General features: G+C 55.7%; 1 protein-coding gene across 2 annotated transcripts in view; it reads left to right on the top strand.

Annotated features, from left to right (window-relative positions):
- The window catches only part of MYT1 (myelin transcription factor 1), a 67,607-nt gene that overhangs the window by 22,332 nt on the left and 21,222 nt on the right, over window positions 1-24,053 (top strand). For both annotated transcript variants that reach the window (XM_032387590.1, XM_032387592.1), the window contains exons 3-12: window positions 6,091-6,145; window positions 7,031-7,061; window positions 12,393-12,455; window positions 13,144-13,391; window positions 14,724-15,614; window positions 17,465-17,599; window positions 18,089-18,179; window positions 19,162-19,275; window positions 22,029-22,243; window positions 23,600-23,724. In XM_032387590.1, coding sequence (XP_032243481.1) covers window positions 6,091-6,145; window positions 7,031-7,061; window positions 12,393-12,455; window positions 13,144-13,391; window positions 14,724-15,614; window positions 17,465-17,599; window positions 18,089-18,179; window positions 19,162-19,275; window positions 22,029-22,243; window positions 23,600-23,724 — 1,968 coding nt within the window. The remainder of the gene's footprint in view (window positions 1-6,090; window positions 6,146-7,030; window positions 7,062-12,392; window positions 12,456-13,143; window positions 13,392-14,723; window positions 15,615-17,464; window positions 17,600-18,088; window positions 18,180-19,161; window positions 19,276-22,028; window positions 22,244-23,599; window positions 23,725-24,053) is intronic.

Here is a 24,053-nt window from a genome sequence, read left to right as displayed (position 1 = left end):
CACTGGATGTGACTAGATTTCTATCCTTGGGTAGGTAGAAATGCCATTTACGTTGGAGTTTTAAACAGATGGACCCACACATAGCTGCTTTATCAGAGTGTCTACAATATAGCTGTAATTTTTAAAAAAGATTTATTTATTTGAGGGAGAGAGTGCACACGAGTGGGGGGAGGGGCAGAGGCAGAGAGAGAGAGAGAGAGAGAGAATCCTCAAGCAGACTCCTCGCTGAGCATGGACCCCTGACTCAGGGCTCAATCCCAGGACCCCTGAGACCATGACCTGAGCTGAAGCCAAGAGTCAGATGCTCAACCGACTGAGGCACCCAGTGCCCCTGTAGCTGTAATTTTTAAAAATTAATTAATTAATTAATTTTAAATTTCCAGTACAATTAACATACAGCATTATATTAGTTTCAGGTGTACAATACAGTGATTCAATAATTCTATACATTACTCAGTGCTCATCACAATAAATGTGTTCTTCATCTCCATCACCTGTTTCACCCATCCCGCCAACTATGTTCCCTCTGGCAAAAACCAGTTTGTTCTCTATAGTTAAGATTCTGGGTTTTTTGTTTGTTTGTTTGTTTGTCTCCATATAACCATAATTTTTAATTTGCGGATTTGCGTGAGCCCCAATCCCCTGCTCAGAGATGTTAGGATAACCCCTCCCAAGACATGTGTTAAATAATGCTCCCTGGGGTGTCCTTTCCACAAACCAAGGAAAAGCCTGCTCTATTCAGCTGCCAGTAGGTCAAACAATGGGTGGAATGTCAGCAGAATTTCAGAGACACAGTGGGATGCCCCCCAAAGGGGGACAGAACTATCATTTCAAGGAGCAGGGGTGCTGTGATGGCCATGGGTGGGGAGCAGGGCTGTGGGCATGCGGTTTAGCCTCACAGATCAGGGAATGGAAAGCTGAATGTGTGCAGAGGGTTCCTGAGGTGGTAGAACTCGTACATCTTCGAAGAAGGAGGCTGCTCTTCGGGCTGACCTTGATCCGGCATGCAGGTACGTGCTCAAAAGAATGGGAAGCCAGGGAGGTTGTGCAGGCAGGCAGCATATGGGACTGGAGATGCAAGGCTCTGAAGGATTCCACTGGAATGCTTGGTGGGGAGAAGCAGCAAGGAACACACTTTAATGCTGCTCCTAAATCCTTCAGTGGTGGGAACATGGGTCTGCTGGAAGGGCTTCCTAGTGGTAGTGTGCAAGTGGGCATCGCCCTTAGCTATGCACACTCGAGAGAATACAACAAACCCAGATTGCTGCTCCTCCCCCACCCTTCCCTCCCCTGGAGAAAGGGGACACTGGCAGATGCTGTTGCCGCCAACAGGGTGGGTGACAGCCAGTTTGCTGCCACTCCTGTTATGCCCCTCTGCCCTCCTCATCCCACGTCACCCCTTCCTCCTAGGCAGGTTTGCCTTTGGTCTCCTGGGAGTCAGTGGATGCCCCCCTCTCTTTGTCTAGGTCTTCCAGGAGGGAAAACACTGAAACCCACCCACAGGGACACTATAATCCATATAATCTTGTGGATTTAAAAAATTGTCCTAGGTTCATTCTAATTTTCCAGCTTTGCTAGCCGTTGGAACACATTCTAAATAAAATGGAACACTAACCTGTCTCCTCCTCCAGCCCAGCGCTGAGATGAATGACCCCCATGGTCAGGGGGCCTGGAACCCCCACCCAGCTTCAGGCTCTGGTATTTGTTCAGTCCCTTCTGACTGCTCCTGGCCATATTCCCCAGTTCCAGGACCTCAGAGACATTTCCAAGTATCGCCATTCGTCTGTTGGTCTGTCTGTCTGTCCTTACAGAATATGTGCTGGGCAGTGAATGAAGCCCTGTAGGAGAGGCAGTGACCTTGAAAACATGACTGGGTGTTCACATTGAGATGAGGACCACGAGGGAAATGAACAGGCACAGAATGGAGAGTGAGGGGGAGAAGGTGGGAAACGGGAGGCACAGGCCTGACTTTTGAGAGGCCACCCAGGGACGTTTCCTGCTTCCCAGGACTGGAGCACCTCCCACCCTGAGGCCATCACCCCTAAGACACTCAGGTCCTCACTGACTCCCTGAGCCTCCTCACTCCCACCCAGGCTCCCAAGTCTGAACAGTGCCCTCCCTCCTGAGCTCTCCCTTAGGGTGAGGACCCTGCCACCTGGCTACCGAGGCCCGCACGCCTCCTGCCAGGACACCTGCAGGGGCTGTGGAGGCAGGACAATTTCAGCATGAATTCTGTTCTTTGTCCCACCCTTAGCCATCCATGCAGAAGAGCAGGGACACGCATAGGGTGGAGAGGAGCTGTGAGGACCTGGGAAGAGCCCAGAAGACGTGAGGGAGGGAGAGAAGGAGAATGTACGAGAGAGAGGGGGGAGGGGGACCCCTCCAGAGACCACCACGGATGTTCCTGAACTTGGGGGTGGGTTGGGGGGTCAGGAGGCAGAGCCGGCCTCTGAGGGTAAAGGCAAAGATTGGCACAAAGTCTGTTGGGCCTCATCACACACCTTGTGAAAAATCTCGGACTGGGCATTCTTGGACATTGAGAGTCTATCCTCTCTGCTTTCTTCCTGACTGTGTGTCTGGCTTCTGAGTGCATTTCTGAGAATCCAGACAAATTTATGGGTTTCAAGGCTGCATAATTACTGCATTTGCTTTTTTGGTCCCCAAGTTTGTAAATGTCCAACTTAGGAACTCAGTTTTGGCAAGGGTGCTACGCAGATGGATCTGAAAAGGGGCTGGTCTTTGTAGAATGATGTTGTGAGAACCGTTTATATTTAAAAAGAGCTTACGTGATGAATCTTGACTTTATAAAAAAATACAAAACAGAACAAAATAGTAACACCTTCTTGAGTGAGACCCATTATATGGCACTAACAAAGCAAGTTAAAAGGAAGGATGAAAAGACAATTCTCTCTGGTTAATGGATGTGGCAAAACAGGATGTATTTGCATTTGTAAATGATTCTCCTCCCCATAGTTTTCCTATTGAAGACAGAACTATTGAAATATTAATTAGAGTGGAGTGATGGTTTAAGGAGCACAGGGAAGCTGTAAGACAGGCTCCTGGTGGCAGAATGAAGGTGGCTCACAGAGACAGAGCACAGACGATGCTCTTGAGAGAGATCACTGCCCCACAGTGAGAGTGGGGATTGAGGTTGGCTTGGCTGTGACAAGGGGGCCTTTTCGCCCTGCAGGTGAGAGACCATTCCATTATTTCTGGGCTGTACAAAAATAAACACGTGATTGGCTTGTGCTTGGAACAAGTGAAGGGTTCTTAAAAATAAATCAGTGAAACACTGGGACGTGTCTCGTCTTTGCACCAATGAGTGGCCTGCCTTTGTGTGGTGAGGGACAGAAGGCCCTGGGGGGCTGCTAGGAAGCCAAGTAGTAGCATGATCCCAGGTGATGCTGGGCTGCATGGGCATTGGTTCTCCATCTACAACACAGGGAGGGAGGCCATCAGAGAACCCACCTCTGAAGAACTCTCAGCTCTCTGGGAAGGAAAACAACGGACATCGAGTGGAGCTGGTTTACCACAGCTCTGCCCAGACGCTTCCGAGGCAGCCACCACTGCTCCTTTCAAACAGCCCAGAAATCAAAGTCTCCCCGCTTCCTTGTTGATGTCCTACATCACCCTCTCACAGATTCATTCTCATATTAAAGAGCTAACCTGTTTTTCCTCCTATGGTTGAGCTTTTTTTCCCCCCCTTTTAAAATCAAAGCTACATGCACTGAAGAGAACTTCTCACTTATTGACCATTTGATGCAGATAAATTGCAAATGGAAAGGTGCTCAGCAAAATGAATGTCACAGCTGTTAGCTTCATCAATGGGAGCTCGTAGTTTGCAAGCAGCGCCCATTACGCATCCCTGCAACCCTCTCTATTCTGTGCTCTTTGAATAATTTATCTGCAGGAAATCCAAATTGCCAAGGCACGCTTTAACCTAGCAGAATGATTGCCAATTTCCTTGGGAAAACTGACAAAAAAAAAAAAAAAAAAGGCTGTAGATTGCATTTCAGCTGAAAGCAGGCGCCCGGCAATCAGACGCATTAGCTCCATTGTGCGGCCTACATGGGAAGGCATTGCGCTTGGGCTCAGTGCAGATGACATTTGAAGGCTCATAAATGTAATGAAGTCCCTTTGACACCTGCCCCTCTCTTCACTTTAAATGTGAGTCATTGGTCCACGGGGAACCTCTGCTTTAAAAATAGAGATTATAGTAATTGTCTTCCGTGCTATTGGAAGGCTGTAATAAACGCACAGCCCCTGACACTGTGCTCTGCAGCCTGGGGTGGACAGGTTGCATAAATTACCCCAGGTTTTGATTTTTCTTCCTTAACAAATCACATAAATCATTGTATGTTAGTGCCGCCTGTGGGGGAGGTTCACTTTGCAAATTTCATCTTCCTAATTGGGGGGATTCCCTTCCTCTCCTTGGCGGGTCCTCTGTACCTCAGAGCTCAGACTTGTCTCTTGCAGGTCTCTGGGCTCTAAAGCCCGCTTCTGTTGCCCTTCCTTCCTTTCTCCTGCTGCCTGGCCTTGCCTTTGACAAGCCTTGGTTATGGCCTGGGACAGATGGAATTGCTCCCTCCCCTTCCTGACCACAGGGACAGGTGGTGAGCCCTGTGGGGCTCATGGGATGCACAGGACACACCCTGCCAGAAAGAGGCCCCTCCCCACCTGGCCTCAGAGACAAGGAGCACTTCGGGGGTCCCACCTACCTCCTACCTCTTCATTACCTATCTGCCCGGATTTGTCATGGGTGACATAGGTCCAAGATTCTATGTGATGACCTATAGCCCCAGGGGGCATCCCGTCCTCGGGCTTCCCTGTGACTCTTGTCCCCAGGCTTCACCCTCCTGAGGGTTCTTCTTTGACTCCCTCACAGGACTATGTGGACAGTGTTCCCCATGGAAGTTGGTCAGGGGCAGGGAATGTGGGGGTGCACTATGGGCTCAGGTGGGGTGGCCAGAGGAGGTGAGGGGTCTGCACTGTGTGGGGTGCCCTGTCCCCCTTGGGACGCCCCACTCACCCACTCCTGGGAGAAGTGACATCCCTGGGAGGGTGGCCCATGGGTCCTGTCCAGATGGCCCCTTGGCTTGCATTCTTGCCCGAAGCTGGCTTCCACTTGAGACCGCTTCCCACGTCTAGAGCCACACCGTCCAGCACAACGGCCACGGGCCCGTGGCATGTGGCCAGCCGATCTCAGATGTGCTGTGAGTCCAGGAGACATGCAGGGTCTCTATGAGTTAGCACAAAACAGCATCCCACTCACAGTTTTTTCTATTGATTACTGTTGAAATGATAATGTTTTGGGTAGATTGGGCTAGGTAAGGGTTAGTATTAAAATCCATATCATGTGTCCTTTTACATTTGTAATGTGGCTGCCAGGACATTGAAAGCACCGTGCTGACTTGTTCTCTGTTCCCACTGGGTGGTGGTACCTCACTTCTGGGAACACACACTCCGTGAGCACGTCCCGTCTCATGTTAGGGATGGTCTGGTGCCTGAGCTCAGGCCGCCTGTCCCTGGGCTCCCTCCAGGATGGCACATGGTAGAAATTGAAGTCATTCATTTTCTGGACACTTTGTGGAGGCCCGTTCGGGTCCCGTCCATCTGTTTCTAAGAGGATGATCCTAGTGTGGTGGGGCACTCACTCCAGTGGGAAGCCAGGCTCTGGGGCCCAGTTGGTGACCTGCCATGAAGCCTGAGCGGTTGGCACCCCCAAGTGAGCAGTGGGTGGTGCTCCTCAGCCTTGCCAGGAGACCATGTGCCAAGAATCCTACCATCCACGAGGATCCGGCAGGTGGGGCAGGGCTCTTGCTTGAGGTTCCTGTGGGGGTGGAAACGTGGGGGCAGTGCGAGGGCCGGGAGCAGGGCCGGGAACAGGGCCAGGAGCCGTGGTCTCCCCCCTGAAGCACCTGCCCCAGGCCTGTTGCCCCGTGTCTCAGGTCTTTTCCTCCTGCGAGCCCACCCCTTGTCTTTCTGTGTCACAGATTCACCGTGGCCAGCTCAGCTGCAGGCCCCGCGCAGCCCTCTGGGGGTGGTTCTGTGTTTGGCCTCCGTTAACATCGCAGTTGTTCTTGCTTGCAGATGAGCTTAGAAAATGAGGATAAGCGGGCTCGCACGCGCTCCAAGGCCCTCCGAGGTGAGTGCCGCCCCCTCCCAGCAGTGAGTCCCAGGTCCTAAAGCAGCAAATGCTGCGTTGCTCAGGAAAGCAGAACCCCACAGTGATGACCAGGCCCTGGGCGCTCCTCCCCTCCTACCTCCTGTGCACTTGGGGCCCATGATGTCTGGTGCCTGAGAGGTCTGCTGTGGGGTCCAGACAAACCTGCCTGGGTGGAGGTGAGGAGGCAGACGGCTCCACAGAGTGGGGAAGGCAAAGCTCAGTCAGGAGACCTTTCTGTTTGGAGTTGAAATGCTGCCAGGCTTCTGCCACAGACTCCTGCCCTCCCAGGATGTCAGTCTTGGTGCTGAAGGGAACTGGCAGTGGGGTGGGGGGATCCCTTGGCCGGCTCACCTCCCTGACACCGTAAGCACACACTGGGCCATGGCTGCATGTCCCGTGCGTGGAGTGGCCAGAACGCTGAGCTTCTCGGGTGAGCGGCTCCGTTGGACCCCTGTGCATTTTTACCCCCAGTGGCCCTATCACCAGGGACCAGCCGCTTGGTTCTCTCCGTCCAGCTTTATCTGCTGGGTCACGTTTCCTGTCGGAAGCTGACTTCCAGCTGCAATTAGAGAACGAGATACTGTCCTGGCCCTGAAGGCCAGGAGAGCCGGCATTAGGTGGGGGCACCTGACCCACTCTGCAAAACCACCAGCTTCTCGCGGGGAGTCTGGTGCAAGCATCGGGGGAGAGGTGGCAGCTCACTCCATTGGACCCTGCAGGACATTCCAGGAGGTCAGGAAAGGATGGGGTTCAGTTTTCACTGGGATTGCCTCCGCTTTTTTCCATCTGTGCCATGAGGACAATGTGCCTTTTCAGTTCGGACTCCCACATGCGTTTCCCTGTTTCTCTCTTTCTCTCACCCAGTGCCCCCAGAGCCCACAGGTGCCGACCTCAGGTAAGAAAGGCTTTCTGCTAGCACCCAGCATTGCGCATGCTTGTGACCCCCGAACACCCCAGATGTCCCACATGGGGCACTTTGTGTTGCCCAACCGTACTCCGGAACCCCTTTCCTCCTTGCCATGAGCCCCACTGTCTTCACCTGCCTCTGCCCTCTCCCACCTCTGTCTCGGCCCCACCACGCAGCCAGCCTTGAGACGGGCACAGATGTGCTGGCCCCTGGTCACCACCAGGACCTGCCTGTCACCATGGTCCCCAGCCAACAACAAGGTGCTGTATTAGGGGGCTCTCACAAAGGCTTCTGTGTCTGGTGGCCGGAAGCCCCATCTGGCCAGAGATGAGAGAACAGGCTGCCGAGGTCCCTAGTCGTCCATGGACTCCAGGTGCTGACAGTGGTTGGTGTGTTGGTGATCTTGCAATGGCTGAGCTCTGTGACTTTGCAGATTCTAGGTCACATCTCACCAGGGATGAGCATCCTGAGGAGGAAGGGAGGACAGCCCACTGTAGGGATTTGCTGGGTCCAAGCAGGAGGGGCCAGGTCGACTTGCCCTCACCTGCTGGCTTCTGTCCTGGGATTGGCCCCTGGGATTGGAGCGGGGGGATGGCCAGAGAGAAAGCCCGCCCAGGCTGGTGTGTCAGGGCTGTCCAAGAACCACCCACACGACCTTCGAACTTCAGACTCTGTGGGCCTGGGCTCTTGGTGCTGTTTTGCTTAGACAGTGCTGATGATGTCCAGTAACCGACAAGGAAAACCAGCCTCAGATCCCCCTGTTTTCTGAGGAGGGGTAGTGCCAGTGTATTCCTGCTCTAACAGGAAAGGAGAAAGGGAAGTGGTGCTCGTGGAGGGTCCCAGCGTGTCAGGTGGGCATCAGGGGCCCCCTTTAATTGTCACAAATTCCCCACAAGACGAAGCCAGGCTTGGACTGCAGCAGAGCTGACCTGCCAGAGGCTTGTCCTTGGGGGACAGAAGGGCTCCAAGCCCACCTTCTTTCCCACAGAGCACACCACAGAGCCCTCAGCCCCCAGCAGCCCGAGACGGCTGGCAAGGGCTTCGTTGGTGTGGCGCTCTGCCCATGTGGAGGGGCCAAGAGCGACAACCACACCTCAGTGGGGTTTCTGTGAGCTTCTGGACTCCTAGCTGGGGACACACAGAACATTCCAGTTTCTGAGTGCCCTCTGCCCCCAGCCTGGAGTAGCCCTTCCTGAGACACTGCGTGCGTCTGGAGCTTCAGGGCTTCCGAATTCTCAGGGGGAAAGATTCTCACCAAACTGAACAAGTCTGGGGCCAGGGCCGTCTCGTTCTTCACCAGAGTTGTTGACGGCTGGTTTTTGCCAATCAGGACAGTGAGAGGAGCCCAGAGTGTGCCATCGTCCCTCTAACCTTTGAGGCTGTAAGTTAGGGACAGAAGGGAAGGGGCGCAGAGGGAGGCCGGGTGCCCAGGCTTGTGACGGGCTCTGCGGTGGCTGTGCAGCCCAGGTTCGCTCTCAGGGGGCGCTGCCTGGCGCAGTGGGGAAACCGAGGCTCGGAGGGCTCCAGTTTGAGCAGAAGAGCTGGATCAGACATGTACGCTCAAAGCCCCAGCCCAGGTCAGAGGGCGAGAGGGTGAGGGTGGAAAGGCCAGTTGGAAGCTCTGCAGAACATGGTCCCTGGAAGGGAGGCGCCCTCTGACGGGTGGGCCAGTGGATGCTCAAAGGGGCCGGGGACACCCGGAGGGGAGAGAAGGCTTCCAGGAGGAGGCGCCACTTCCCCTGGGCATGTGATGCTCAGCAGAGGACATCTTCAGGACAGTGAAGGGGAGGAGGCTGGGCATAGGACTCGAGGAAGCTCTGGGTTTTGGTAACAGCAATTAATTTTGGCCACAGATAAAGTTATGGAGGAACTTGCAAAGGCAGATCCAAAGAGCTTGCTCTCATAATTTTGAAATAGCAGAAGCAAAAATGACTCTGAAGATAGAATTGTTTTGAAATACTCTCAGAGAGGATCCAGCCATGAGAGGATTATATGAGCACCTTCAGTAATCGTGTGGTCTCAACCTACTTCCTCGGTAATGGTGAGACTGTTACAGTTTTTAATGGAGAAACTAGGGATGAATGCATTGACATTAATGTTTTAGCAACAAGATCTTCAACAATTCCTCAAGTTTTGGGGAATGGCTGCTTGGATTTGAGTGGAGTAGTCTATGCCAAAGAATCGCACATGTCCTGCCTGGAAGGTGCCTGTCACTCCTGTGTCCCCACTGCTTGCGGGCCGTGAGCTACGCCTGGGGCTGTGATCTGTGGTGCGCTCGTGCTTCTCACTCCTTAGCTGCGCATATCAGCCCCAGGGGCACCTCTATGCCGTGAGGACGGACAGACACCGCAAGCCGGGCTGTCTTCCCCAGCTCACCGGTGCCTCTGCCCTGTCCCGGTGAGGCTTACACCGTGGGCGCCAGTGCAGGGAGAACATGACCTGGAGCAGGATGTCATGATGTTAGATAAACTTATGCAGAATCACTGGAAGGGAGAGCCGAGTTAGGGTGAAGCTCTACTGTGGGACTTGCGCCATGGATGAGGGACGGTTGCCTCCCTGTCCCAGAACTTGGCCACTGTCCCCTGCCCCAGTTTGTATTTTCCCCAGCTCGAGCAGGCTCCCAGGAAGCTGCTTGCTCTTAGGGTAGTGCCATGGTGGTTGTTAGGAGCTGAGCTGAGTAGGAGGCTGACCAGGAGCAGTCAGGGCTCTGATGGCCTTCTCCCACCTCTGGAGCCCACGTTGCTTCTCTGTGCCCTGGATTTAACACCGAGTGCCCAAGGGAAAGCAAACGGACCTGGTGGTTTTTCCTTTGCATCAGTGAATAACCGGTGGACACTTCCATTTGTGTCTTAGTCTGGGACCATCTGCTGCCACACAACCTTGGAGTGGCTCTTTCGGAGGTGTTGGCTAGTGGGAAGGTGAGGCACCTGCCTCCTCTGCAGGTGCAAGCCGCCGGACCCCTTCCGGAGCACCTTCAGGGCTGTCTCCAAGTTCGAGGAGAGTTGCCCATCTGTCATAGCTGCATCCGGGTTCCCTTACCTGAGGGCCTCCTCTGAGCCAGTGACCAGCTCCTGCCTAGGGGACAGATGGGAATGGAGGGGGGTCCTCCACCTGCCTCCAGGGGGCCGGAGGGAAGTCAGTCCCTTTGAGGGGTGGTAGCTGAGTTCAGGGCTCTGGCTGGGATTTGGTTCTTCCTGGCCTCGGCCTTGACTTCCCTTGACACCTGTTGTTTATGGTTAGATGCCCCAAAGCTGTCACCAGGACTCTGCCCCGTGCTGACTGTGAGCAGGCCCTCTGCAAGCCTCCCTGCCTACGTTCCTGTCTCTGCCACACTCAGGGAACTACATGGGGGAGTTCAGGGACAAGGTTTGGCTGCATCTGCCTCCTCTCCCAGGCTGGGAAGAGGCTCCTGAGGTCTGGAACTGGTGCTGCTTCTTCACTTTGGCCCCGAGGACCCTGGGGGCACCAGTGATGTCACCCTGGGCGCGTTTGTAGGGGAAACGGTGCGAACCGTGGGGCATTCGGCCAGGTCTCCGGTCGCCGCATCGTGGAAAGCAGGAGTGCGGGGGCTCCAGCTTCTTCTCCCACAGTGGTCCTCACCTGCTCCAGACGTGTGGGCTCTCAGCCTGTCCTGCTGCCGCCTGGGCTGGAGGCCAGGACTCTTGTGAACTGGTGGCTGGAGGTGTGGCTCGGAGCTGGTGACGTGTTTAGGGGCAGTGCCCGTGGCCTGCAGGACTCCACAGCAGCTGTTACGTAATTGCCTGGTTAACTCAGTGATTAATCGGCTAATTGGACCTCAGCTTCAAATCCCCAGTAACAAGGACCTTTTGTGAAGAGTCTCAAAGCTAGCTCTTGAGGCAGAGAAAGCAAGCGTGGGGCATCGATTTTAGTATAGACAGGCCCGGGGCACCAGTAAGTCCTGTCTGTCTGGAAAGGAAATCCACAATAAAATGTGGCATGTCTTCCCTCCCTCTCCCCTTCCTCCCTCCCTTTCTTCTCTCTCTTCCCTTCCTCCTTTCCTTTCTTCCTTTTAAAATCATGAAAACCAGCCCTAAGATCAGCCATGGTGGCCCCAGCTTGGAGGGCTGCAGGGAGACCGCTGCTCCCCGCAAAAGCTGCTGTTGAGCTCAGGGTGGGTGGGGCTCTGCCTCCATCGACTGTCCTGTTTCTCCCTGACCCGTCCATGAGTCAGATGAGCCCCACAGTGCATTGCAGTCAGGCCCGTGATCAATCAAATTAGAAACCATCAGGCGTGTCTACACAGAGGTCAAGGGCCTTGTCCCTCCTGGGGCCCACCCTGTTCTTCCCTCGCAGGATCTGGGAGAGCCTGATCTGAGGTGGGGAGCTCAGACCCTGTGATGCCAATCCTGTTAAAAACAAGGTCTTCCCATCTTGGGCACCTTGGGATGGCCCCCCCAAAGAGGTGACCCCAATCAGCTGTGATGGGAAGAGGTTCCCATGTGTTCTCCCATTTCTCTGGGCATTAGCTTGCCACTCTGGAACAGGAGGTGATGTCCGCTTCTTGCTGTCTGTGGTCCGTGGACGTGCCCAGCAGCCCACAGGATCTTGGCCTTGCACGGAGCTGACTCCAGGATGAGTGGATTGGGTGGCATACCCTGTGCCCATGATCAGAAGTTTCCAGGGCTTTCTGTGGTTTGGTTCAGTGGGGAGACAGATGACAGTGGAGGGTGAGGAACTCCTGGGGGCCTCGCCTTCATCCCCGTGCAGCTCCCCCAGCCACGTCTATGGGTAGCCCTTGGGTCATCAGCCCACCTGGCCTCACCTCCCTGTACCAGGCTGCCGGTTCTGGAGGAGTCCTGTAGCTTGGGCCAGGCCTGCATGTCTACATTGAGCCGTTCCTGCCTGGAGGCACCTGCTCACTCTGCCAGGCCAAGGGTGTGCCTGGCAGGGGCTGCAGGCCTCAAAGCACCAGAGATGGCCTGCTTTGCCCTCGGGCCAGCCTCAGGTGCTGGTTCTGGGGGCTCCACAGAGCTTCCTGTTGCCCAGCTGCTTGGAAGCCTGACGGCAGTTTGCCAGCAGTGGGAAAGACTTATCCACAGAGAAAAGAAGCCGTCTAGGAGACACCGATGTTGGAAGTCTTGATCTCATACATACAGATCTTTAATTAAACACACTCATAAAATTGTAATGAGTCATTCGTTTATTTAAATGGGGTGAGATATTTCATTAATTTTTAGTGAACTGCAAGCAGCCATTCTGAGATGCACTGTTTGGAGACAATCTCCTGCTCTCCAGGGTGAGGGTCTGGGGTGGGCGGGTCCTTCCCCCAAGTGACCACCCCTGCTTGCCTCCCCCCAGCTGCCCCACCCCGGGATGTACTGGCTCAGGACACATCCGGGGCAAGTACTCCAGACACCGCAGGTAAGGAGGCTCCTGGGAGAGAGGTTGGGCTGTGAGGTGTTGGAGCCCCTCTCCCTCTCTGGGCCCTTTGGTAGATCTAGAACATTTCAACCGTGCCTGCGGCTGCTGAGGCCAACATGGCCATGGCGTGTCAACCCGGGGTCTCTCTGTTGGGGGCTGCAAGGCCGGATCAGTCCGTGGGGCAGAGCTCAGAGCAGACCTGCCACGCATCGGGGTGACCCCAATCAGCTGCCACTTGGTCGTCACTGTTCTCATCCTGGGGGGGGGGGCGGTTTAGCTTGACTGCGGGTGGGTGAGGGTGTGCAGGGTCTGGAGGTGGAGAAGGAAGGGCCCAGGGCATCCTGATGACCTGCTTGGTGGGAGGAAGTGGGCTGGGTCTGACAGAGCGCCAGTGCCCTCCTCTTCCCCACAGGGGGAATGGTGTGGACAGAGCCTCTGAAGTTAGGTCTTAGGAGAGAAGAACAAGATGTAATTTAAAGCACATCACGAGTTTTTAATGTGGACAATTCATGTAAATTGTTAAGCACATCAACCTGCCTGTCGTGAATGTGGGGCTTTTAACTGAGGGATAGTGATGAGATGTAAAGACAAGCTTTCACAACAGGGAACGCGGCTGCCGAGGGTGGAGAGCGGGCGGGAGGACCCCCAGAGAGTGTTGACAGGGTGGCCCTGGTCCCCTTCCTCCCAGTTTGCAGAGCTGCCCTCTGGCCAAGAAGAGGAAGCTGGAGGGGGCCCAGGCCGAGCACCTGGCGTCCACGCGGAAGTCCCACCCCCTGAAGCTGGCTCTGGACGAGGGCTACAGCGTGGACACCGATGGCAGTGAGGACGCCGAGGTGAAGGACGCCTCTGTTTCAGATGAATCGGAAGGAACTCTGGAGGAGGACGAGGCTGAAATGTCAGGACAGGAGGAGATTCATCGTCCTGAGCCAGCTGAAGGTGCTTTGTGGCTCTTTCTCCCCCGAAATAAAGGGCGCTTAGTGTGGCCCTGGAGAATCGCAGCCTGTGAGTGGGGAGGGGGTCCCATTCCAAGTCAGTGAAAGGGCCGCCGAGGAAGCCCTTCCTGAGAACAAGCGAGGTCTTGTCCTGACATTTGTTGGGGCTTCCTGGAGAGGGGCTGGTACAGGGCGTTTGAGGGGCCTGTGGGCGCATCTCTGTGAACACTGTGTGTGTGAGTGTGGATGTGTGTCTGTGTGCATGGGAAAGATGGATGGACAGATGGACATGGGCTGTGCGTCTGTGCATGGGGGGAGGGGGTCTCAGACAGACCCCCCCCCTCCACTTGGCCCCAGGGAAGAGCAGCTGGGGGTGGGGGTGAGGGGTCTGCTTGGCATCAGGTGAGACTGTTTGGGGGCATCCAGGGAAGCCTGGGGTGGGATGGGGAACCGAAGGGATTCCCTGCTGCACTTTCTTCCCTGGGGGGGCACCCAGACTTTGGCAAATGCTGGTGTAAAAGTGGCCCCAGGTTCTGGAGGGAAGTGTTCATGTGCCCCCCAGTCTGGAAGGCTTCAGAGTCCTGAGGGTGTGACTGAGACCTGAGGTCCCAACGCCCCAGGACTCCCAAGGTGCTTATGTCTTTTGACCTTGCAGGGTCTGAGATGGATTTTTATTTCATTTAGGAGCCAATCCTTAGGGAGAGTCCTCACACTTGCTTCCCTCCTGGGGGGGTCTCTGGTTATGCTTGAAGTGGTGTGTGGCCCCATGGGCTCTAGGGAGAAAGGACTAGCTTGCCCGCTTTCTTACAGAGGAGGGAGTTTGGGGTTTGGGGTTTGGGCACCAGCCCCGGCTGGTCCCCTCCTGGAATGGGCGGATGGCAAGGCTGGCTCCTGCACCCTGGGCGTCCTTGTCGACCATCCCACAGGGCCTGTGTGTGGTGAGCACCCACTACAACATAGTCATGGCAGTTAAGAGGTATAAATTTGTGTCTTTTAAAAACATAAATTCGTTTTCTGCTTTGCGTTTGTGAAGCAATTTTTAAAATCCGTTGTATTCTTTAAGTTCCATTTTATGAAATGCAGGTTTACCTGATTTGAGAAAGTAGCCCTAAAGGGGAGGACCATTAGTGACAAATATCAGAGTATTTCTCAGCTTCAAACACAATAGTGACTCTACTCCTTCTCCCCCTAAAACAAGTTCACGGCGTCTCCAAGTTCCAGGCAGGGGGGCTGCCACAGCCAACACATTTCCCTCTCCGGGGGTTTTGTGTTCCCTAGCCTGTGTCGGGGCAGGGTGCCCCTTGTGCTCCTCCCACGTCTTTCTGATTCTGTGCAGGAAGGGCCCCTGTCCAGTCCCACTTCGGACCCAAGCCCATCAGCAGCTCCACGGGCCCCGCCAAGGGCAGCTACAGCAACTACCAGGAGATCATCGCCACTTCTCTCCTAAACTTGGGCCAAATCGCCGTAGAGACCCTAGCTGGGGAGGACTTGGGCCAGGTGGCCAAGCCGGGCCCAGGTGTTGTGCACCTGGTTCAGGAGGAGGCTGAGGAAGGGGCCACCAGTGATGAGGGGGAGAAGGACGTGTTCCTCCCCCCAGAGGATACAGAGGAAGTCGCGGGAGTCACCAGGGAGCGCTCCCAGGAGCTCTGTCCCCAGTCCGTGGAGGGTGTGGCCAGTGAGGAGTCCAGCAAGATGAAAGTCGCCCTGGGTAATGAGGAGGAGGAAGAAGAGGAGGAGGAGGAGGAGGAGGAGGAAGAGGAGGAGGAAGAGGAGGAGGAGGAGGAGGAAGAGGAGGAGGAAGAGGAGGAGGAGGAAGAGGAGGAAGAGGAGGAGGAGGAGGAGGAGGAGGAGGTAGCCGCTCCTGAGGTCATCTGCCAGGAGGATGCCCCCCTTGCCCCCACCCAGAAGGCCCCCGAACTCCGGCATCCGGCCTCTCCCAGCCCCAAGCCCGAGTACTCTGTCATAGTGGAGGTGCACTCTGATGACGGCAAGGACGAAGACTCGCGCTCCCAGAAGTCTGCGGTCACGGACGAGTCGGAGATGTATGACATGATGACACGTGGGAACCTGGGCCTCCTGGAGCAGGCTATTGCCCTGAAGGCTGAGCAGGTACAAGCCGTCTGCGAGCCAGGCTGCCCACCCACCGAGCAGGGCCAGCTGGGCCCCGGCGAGCCTGGGAAGGCGGTGAGGGCCCTGGATGCTGCCCGGAAGAACTACTGCAGCAAAGGTAGGGCTGGCGGCCGGGCCCTGCACACCCATCCTTCCTCCCTCCAGCCAGAGATGGGTAGCGCCTCCCTGTCCCCACTGGGCATGGAGAAGCAGGCTGAGTGAGAGGCATGGCCAGAGGCCCTTACAGGCTGGAGGCAGGGCTGACAGGTGCAGACAAAGGACAAACATACACACAGCCACAGACTGGCTGTTGGTACTGAGGAAACGGGCTCACACTGCTCACATAGGGTGATCCAGAGAGAGAAGCAGAGCTCCAGGTGGGAGGAGGAGGGTGGGAGGGACAGTGAGCTGGTTCCAGCAGCACAGCCACAGCCCGGGGGGCCTGCGTGGTCATGGAGAGACACAGGCAGACCCTGGGAGGACATACCTGGGTCATGGAGAGACCTGAGTGAGCTCTGGGGAACCCCAGTTGGTAGGTAGGTGGGGACACAGGGCACAGATGTCCTGGGGATACTCACATGAGACAGGCTTGGGGCAGATACTGAGGGACACAGCTGAGGGGACACAGATGAGGACATTGTTTCAACCTGGAGGATAGCTGTCAAGGGGACCCCCTTTTAGTGTGGCACAGATATGGGGGACAGCTGCTTGAGAGTTCAATTCAGACCGGCAAGGTCTTGAGGGGACACAGATGCACGGAGACCCAAGTAAAGGTGACACAATTTAGGACAGGTGTTAGGGCCTGTGTAGGGTATCAGTCTGCAGGTGGTGGGCTTGGGGCTCACAGATCAGGGCAGACATCGGTGGGACACTGTTGAGGAGTGCATGGCTGGGGGACACAGGCAGAGTGACAGCCCCAGGCCCAGGTGTTTGGGGGACTCAGACCTGTGGGAACAGACGTTGGGGGCCCTGCCTTCAGGGATAGAGTTGAGGGCATGGACCCAGGGGACAGAGCCTCAGGGTGAGGCAGATGGCCGTGCTGGAAGCACCGGGCAGTGGGAGAGACAGGGCTCACACCAAGGGACTGATGCAGCGTGAGCCCCAGACAGGGTCCGTGTGGTGGCAACAGCAGTTCAGGAAGCAGGCGTTGCGGAAGGGTTGGTGATGACCCTGCCTGCTGGGTTGGTGAACGTCCAACTTCCTGCCCATTTGAATGTGGAGATGCAGAGCCAGGGGTCCTGCACTTCAGAACTCCCTTGGGTTTCTGCCTTGCCGGGGTGGGAGTTCTGAGTGTGGCTGTGTGACTTCTGCATTCTCCCAGACGGGACGGCTCCACCTAGGAATTTCTCTGGGACATCGGCTCTGCTCTGGGGATCATCCGTGTCCTGACAGATGTTCTCTGACAGGTGTTCTTTTCTGGCCCCCACACCCAGTAATGACATCTGGCCCAGGAGGCTAGATGAGGTCAGCAACTGAGATTTGAGTTGAAATTTCTGCCCATGCATTTATTAGTCACGCGGCTGTTGGCAAGTTAACTTCTTGTCCTCGTTTTGTCAAATCCAAATCCAAATCCCGGCAAGGAACTTGTCCCATTTTTCACGACTCTGTGCAGAGGCTGGACCTCTAGGCATGGGGGCTCTTGGAGGCATGACCCTCACACTGAAGCCAGTGGGATTCACACATTATCAACAGGAGCAGGGATAGAGGGCGCCGGCTGCCACCTGGGTCCTCCTCTTTAAAATGCCGCACATCCTGTTATGTGGGAAAACTTTCCATGAGGACGGCTGATGTAGACCAGCTTCCCCAGAACTATCCAGTCCCGGTCCCTCCCGGGCTCTTGGGCAGTCTGGCCACTCTCTTCTGGACAGCGTGAATGAAGAACCATGGCTGTCCCATCCTCCTCCCCGACTCGCCACCCACAACGCTGCTTTCTGGCCACTCTCTAACTGATGTGTCTTGTGTGTTTAGATCCCTCAAGAGCTGAGAAGCGCGAGATCAAGTGTCCAACTCCAGGCTGTGACGGCACTGGCCACGTTACAGGGCTGTACCCTCACCACCGCAGCCTGTCTGGTTGCCCCCACAAGGACAGGATCCCCCCGGAGAGTGAGTAGCTGTGCATAGCTCAGGCTGTCTCTGCTGCTTGGATGGTGTTCACGTGGAGGAGGAGTCACCCAGGGCCCTGTCCCTTTCTGATTGGCAGATGCCCAAACTTGAGTCCTACGAGGCTGGGGACATGGAGTGTGCCCAGTTACCCACCTTGAGACAGCAGCCCGTGTCAGGGCCCCCAGGAGGCCTGCGAGGGAAGGGCACAAGGAGAGAGCCTGTCCTCACTTCTGGCTAGAGGCAGTGCTTGTGAACATGCATTTCAAAGGCAAATCACAGAACGACCAGAGGGTTTGAGGCCAAGTTGGTTTCTGCCCCAGGGAGGCAGGGGCCACCGTGGGAGGGAGCACAGCCTGACAGGGCTGAGGCTTGCGGGCCCTCCCGGGGTGCTGCTCGGAGCTGCCGTCCTACGAAGTTGCAGACTTCACGTGGGGCTCCTACGTCTTCCCTGGCTGTGCTCACCTGTCCCTCCCTCTGGTTCCCGTACAGTCTTGGCTATGCACGAGAATGTGCTCAAGTGCCCGACCCCTGGCTGCACCGGCCAAGGCCACGTGAACAGCAACCGCAACACGCACAGGAGGTACTGAGGGGAGCCAGGCGCGGCGAGGGCCGTGGTGGGCGGGCTGGGCCTCGCGCGTGTGCCCCGGCGTGGGACGGGTGCCAGGTCAGGGCAGGCCTCTTGGTGGGGGGTTTCCTCAGAGACCAGAGGGCAGCTGGGGGGAGGGCTACATGCCCTTCAGAGAGGCCTCCTGCCCTTGGGGAAAGCCAGGTGCAGCCTGTGAGTCCTGCCGATGTCTGGGGAGCCTCTGCATGCTGACTTCTGCTCATGGCGGGCCTCTGCCGGCCAGCACCAAGCTCTGGGCTAGACTGTGGGTGCCGCGGCCCAGGTAGACATGAGACTCCTGGGAGGCACTCAAGGTTTAGCTCTCTGCCATCTTGCACAGTGAGAGGTGACCATATTCCCCACGCTTGCCCGGAGCCCCTTGGGTACCTTGGCTGTGATGGGATGTCCTTGCAAAGGCTGCTAGAGCTTTTGAGACCCCTTCATTGAGAAGAGGCTAGATTCCTGAGTGGGGTTGGGACTGTCACCTCGCCAGCAGTCAGTCAGCTTAATTCTGACAGATGAAGTTGCTCCCTTGATGTATTAGACGGGGTCCTTTCCTGGGAGGGGCCTGGGCCTCCAGGGTCAGCACCCAGGTTGTGTGGCCTGTGGGGCCCTGGGCTTCCCCGGGTTGGCTGATGGAGCGAGAGCCAGAGACAGGTCCCGAGGGCAGCTCCGGTCAGCAGTGAGGGGAGGGCAGGGAGGTGATCCGCAGGCCCATTGCCCAGACCTGCCCAGAGGAGGTGCCTTTGCCCAAAGCTGTGAAGGCGTTTAGGATATACTTGGTCTTTGTGTGTCATTGCTTGGAGTTTCCCCGGACAGAAACTGACTGTGCAGCTGCTGTTTGTGGGCTCGAGGACAGAGTGAGAGAGACACTCTGGCTGGTGCTTCCGGGGTCCCCGGCTTGGACAGGCAGGGTCTAGAGGAGAGGGCTTAGCTGTCCTCTTTGCCTTTTCTCTAGTTTGTCTGGGTGTCCCATCGCTGCTGCTGAAAAATTAGCCAAATCTCATGAGAAGCAACAGCCTCAAACGGGAGATCCTTCCAAGAATAGCTCCAATTCAGACAGGATCCTCAGGTGAGTGAAATGAGCCACAGAACTGAAGGCGCCTGCCTCCCCAAGTCCTGCAGGGGTCTTCCCAGTGTCTCTGGGACTGCATGTGCCCTTGTGTGTGTGTGTGTGTGCGTGCGCGCGTGTGCATGCGTGTGCTGATGCCCCGAGTTGCCCTGGGGACCTCCCGGGGGCGGAGCTGCAGGGTAGTTTCTGGGGCGCACAGAACAGAGTCTGACGTCCGCTGCACTCACCAGTGTTTCGGCTGTGGCGCAAACACCCACGAGGCCGCCCCTGCCCTGCTCTCCCCAAAGGCATCTGATCTCACCGCTTGAGATTGCTCAGGGCTTTGTTTGTGGAGATGCTGTCCTGTCTCAAGAGAGCAGGCTACACCAGCTGAGGGCCACTGCCGCCCAGACGCACCAGGAGCTGCTCCTTCCTGGCTGTCCTGTCTACACTCCCTCACCCGGGGAAGGGCCCGAAACCGAGGGAGAGGAGTGGGTACATGGGGTGCCCTTCAGAGCATTGCCTGCTTGGGACCCCAGAGGTTCTGAGGCAGGACATATGGCAGCAATAAGGGGGCTCCCGAAAGGCCATACGGAATGCATCTGCTTAGCACTCCCGCCACCCAGGTGAGTCTGTGAAGCAGGTGCCACATGAAGGCCCGAGTCTCAGGAACTTGCCCAAGGCCGCAGTTATCGGCTGGGGGACGTGGCACTGGCCCCTGGCCAGCCCACCCTCCGAGTCTTGTTCTTGACAAGCGGGGTGACTCCCTACCTACTGCCCGTACTCGGTGGACAATCTGCTTCCTGTCTCTCTCAGGGACTAGGACTCACATAAGTCTTCCCCTTCCCCCGTTTTCCAGACCCCAGTGCCATGTCTGCCTCTCAAAGGAGAATGTGGGAGGCAAGGGCCATTGTCAGGCAGTCACGAACGTGGGCAATAGCATGGACCCTGGTCTGGAGGGAGGCCCACCTCCTTTCAGGGCCCACCCAACCCCCTGTCCCTTCCCTGGCATGTGCCTGCCAAAGTCTCAACCAGAGAACCTGGCCACCCACCTGGGCTTGCTCTGCAGGTCCCCTGTGAGGGGTCTCTGGGTGGGGCCAGAGCCAGGGCCTCACCCTCCTGCACTCCCATCCACGGGTGCCTTCAGCCCTGTATGTCCAGTTGGCTCCTTTCCACCTGCTGGCTGTTGGGATGGTTGGAAGCTGCTTCTTACTTTTACCCTATAACTGTTCCTTCTAGCTTCCTGTCCGTTACTAATCCAGGTCTTTTCCTGACTTGATCTAAGTCACTGGTAAAATGTCAAACCAGCAGGCAGGTGAGGCCCCGTGAGCTCAGGGTTGGGGGCAAAGAGGCTCCAACACGGTGGCTGTGCTCCTGGGAATTTGACCTCCATTTGTTTGCCTGTGAAAGTGGACAACAGTGTTATCTTGTGGACTTCACAAATATCTTATGAGGCTTGAACAAGATGGTGACATTTTGCTTCCCCAGGCCCTTGGTGACGAGCCTCAAATGGTATCGATTGAGCCCAGGATGCAGGAGCCTTGTGTTCAGGTTCTGTTTATTCGGTGTGACCACGTTTCTGAGGGTCATGCCCTGGGGTATGGGGTGAGTCTTTGCAAACCTCTGTTGGCATCACAGACGCTAAGTCTGCTGCGGGACAGAGCCCTGGTCAAGGAAGCCAACAGAACGTGGCACCAATATTAAGTTCAGGGTTCTTTTCTCCCCTGGGCGGTGCCTGAGCACTGTTTCGGAACTTCTTCAGATGCTGCCTGGCCCTCCTTGGGGGGAGAATGTGCCTGTGCTTGGGGGCATCTGCTTTTCCAAGGTCCAGGCTCAGAGCTGATTTCCTCATGGTTGCGGGGTCTGTCACTGGGCTCCTGTTCTTACAGCACTCGGCATCTTGGAGACCTTACCGTCCACCCCTTCTTAATTCCAGACTGCAGTCATTGCTTGGTTCAGAGTCAGGAGTAAAGAGAGCTTGGGTTGTCCTCCCAGCCTCTCCTCCTCCTTCCCTTGTCTCTGCGCTGACCATCACAGAAGCCTGTCCACACCTGTGTGGGGGCCATTCCCCGCCTGGCTGGTCTTCCTGCCCTGGCCCCTGTGCTGTCTGGGCTGGTGTCTCTGTGCTATCTCTCGTGCATTTACAACGCTGAGCTCTTCCAAGGGCTTCGGTGACAGTGAACGAATGCTTGCAAAGTGGCCTTTTCATCTGCCCTCAACCCTCTCAGCCCCTCTGGGGCTCTTCTCCACCGACTTCAAGCAGAGAATAGTGGAGGGCTGAGCCCCTGGCCCATGAAGAGCTGAGTCAGGCCCTCCCTGAGCCTGGTTCTCAGAAGTACCCATGTCCCCTCTGGATGCCCCATCTCCTTCCTCACTGGGCAGCTGTGTTATTGCACCAGGAGAATTCTGTCTAGGGATGGCTGGCCACTTTCTGAGGGATGCTCCTGTAGGCCTGCCTGCTAAGGGCTCATAGTACTGGTAGCAGAGCTATTGGAAACATGCCCTCCTAAGTTCTGGGGGAACGTCTAAGGCCCTCCCTCTTCTTCTGGTCTGCAAGGACACATGCCACCGTTTCTTCAAGGCCTCTATTGCTTGCTCCCTGCAGGCAGTTCTTTCTCATACAGAGCAGGCCCCAGACACCCATTAGTGGTGGGACATGGGGGAGGGTCTCTGTGCACACAGGGCTCTGAGGGTTTCCTGCCCAGGCTGTAGGATGGGGCTTGGGATCCCTGGGCCCTGTCCTCATGGTTCTGCACCTCTGTCCTGCACCTCAGGCCTATGTGCTTCGTGAAGCAGCTTGAAGTCCCTCCGTATGGAAGCTACCGCCCTAGTGTGGCCCCTGCCACACCCAGGGCCAACCTGGCCAAGGAGCTGGAGAAGTTCTCCAAGGTCACCTTTGACTACGCAAGTTTTGACGCTCAGGTTTTTGGCAAACGCATGCTTGCCCCAAAGATTCAGACCAGCGAAACCTCACCTAAAGCCTTTAAATGTAAGTTGGGGAGATCTACTCCTGGGAGGTGTAGGGTTTGGGAGACGGGGGAGGAAGGACCCCCCTCGCCAGAAGCATGTAGGGAATCTCTCCCCTGGGGGTACCTGGCCATCCCAATGTCTACCATGGTGGCTTTCCTGGAGTCTCTATCTTGCCCATGTTACTGCCGCCATGTTCCCCATCAAGCGTGATGTATCTCTTCACTATTTGTGAAACAAAACCTAGGTCCTTTGTGGTGTGCATGTCCAAAGGCTTAAGAATAGCTTCCCTGATGTGGTCCACCCTGTGGGGGCTCAGACAACCACTATGCTGAGCCTGGGTACCCTGACAGAGAAGCTATTTGCCTTCCTGCAAGTGGACCATCTTGCTGGATAGTGTGTTGTGATATTAGCCACAAGTTTTCTGGGTACTTGTACTAACAAAATGCATTCCAAGAACAACCCTTCCTGCCTGTTTTGGTCACTGAATATATACCAGTCTGTGGTTTGCAAGCCCATTAGCCCTGGAAACACATATGAAATGGAAAAGCACCCCAATTTACCCGTGAGATAGGAACTGGCCTCTCCCAGTGGGTGTTTGGCCCTCAAATGCAGCAGTGAGGAATTTCTGTCATGTTAATAATGGAAACACTAAGTGATGACACAGCCGCCAGCTGTAGTGTGGACATCTGTCCCACTTGCTCGGTGCCATTAGGCACAGGCACCACGTAACACTCACAAGGAGCTCTTCATAGATCTGGAGATTTACTGGTGATACCGTGATATCAGAAATGTCATGCCTGAGAGTTAGTTTATGACTACAATATAATTACTAGAAAGATAACATTTTATGCCTTCATTGGTCATGTTTGTTTGAATAATAACATGACTTTATTGAAGTGGTATTATGGGGACACCAAAAGTAGCCTTTCGAGATGTTGTGACAAAAACTTTCCTACTTGAATAATATTCTACCCACTCCTATTTACAGAATTCTTTACTCTCAGTTAGCATTCACCAATAGACAACTTGTACTTGTTTGATATATCAGAGATGCTGGAATATCTTTGGAGGGTTTTGCTCTCTCTGCCCAAATTTTAAATGAGCCAGAAATGGCCTCCTGAATGCCCTATGAGAGGGTGAGTAGGAGTGTGCTGTGGGCACCTGTGACTGGGATGAATGACCCTGCCCCTAGCCCACCCTCCGTATAGCTGTGCCCTGTGCACTCCCAGGCATCCCAAAGTTCCCCACTGTGTCTGTGTGGCCACTTCCCATTCAAGTTGTATATCAGCCTGGTGTTGTTCCCTTTTTGCAGCCAAACCTTTCCCAAAGGCCTCTTCCCCCAGGCACAGCCCCTGCACTTCATCCTCCTCTGCAGGCTTCGACTACGCGCATGATGCCGAGGCTGCACACATGGCCGCCACAGCCATCCTGAACCTCTCCACGCGCTGCTGGGAAATGCCCGAGAACCTCAGCACGAAGCCACAGGACCTGCCCAGCAAGGTTGGTGTGTCCCCTACAAGGAGCCCCTCTGAGGCAGAGACGGGCTGGTGGGACTTATAGTCAGGACCACATTCCCCTGCATGAAATGTGCTTAGGGACACTCAGTGTCCACTTGACAATTATCATTCTTACCTTTTCTTCCTCCTGGTCGTGGCTCACGATGACCAGAGAGGTTGGATGAGTCCCCTCTGAGAGCTCTGTGTGCTGTGCCTAAGGAGGACCGAATGGCTGTGCACACGCATATTCCTTCATGTTCTCCTAAGTCTGAGGGTCCGGTTTCCTTGTGTTCCCCTGAGTCTGAGGTCATGCCCACACACGTTCCCATGTGT

This window comes from Phoca vitulina, unplaced genomic scaffold (assembly GCF_004348235.1).
Source record: "Phoca vitulina isolate PV1807 unplaced genomic scaffold, GSC_HSeal_1.0 scaffold50, whole genome shotgun sequence".
Lineage (NCBI taxonomy): Eukaryota > Metazoa > Chordata > Mammalia > Carnivora > Phocidae > Phoca > Phoca vitulina.
This window is presented reverse-complemented; position numbering and strand designations above follow the sequence as displayed.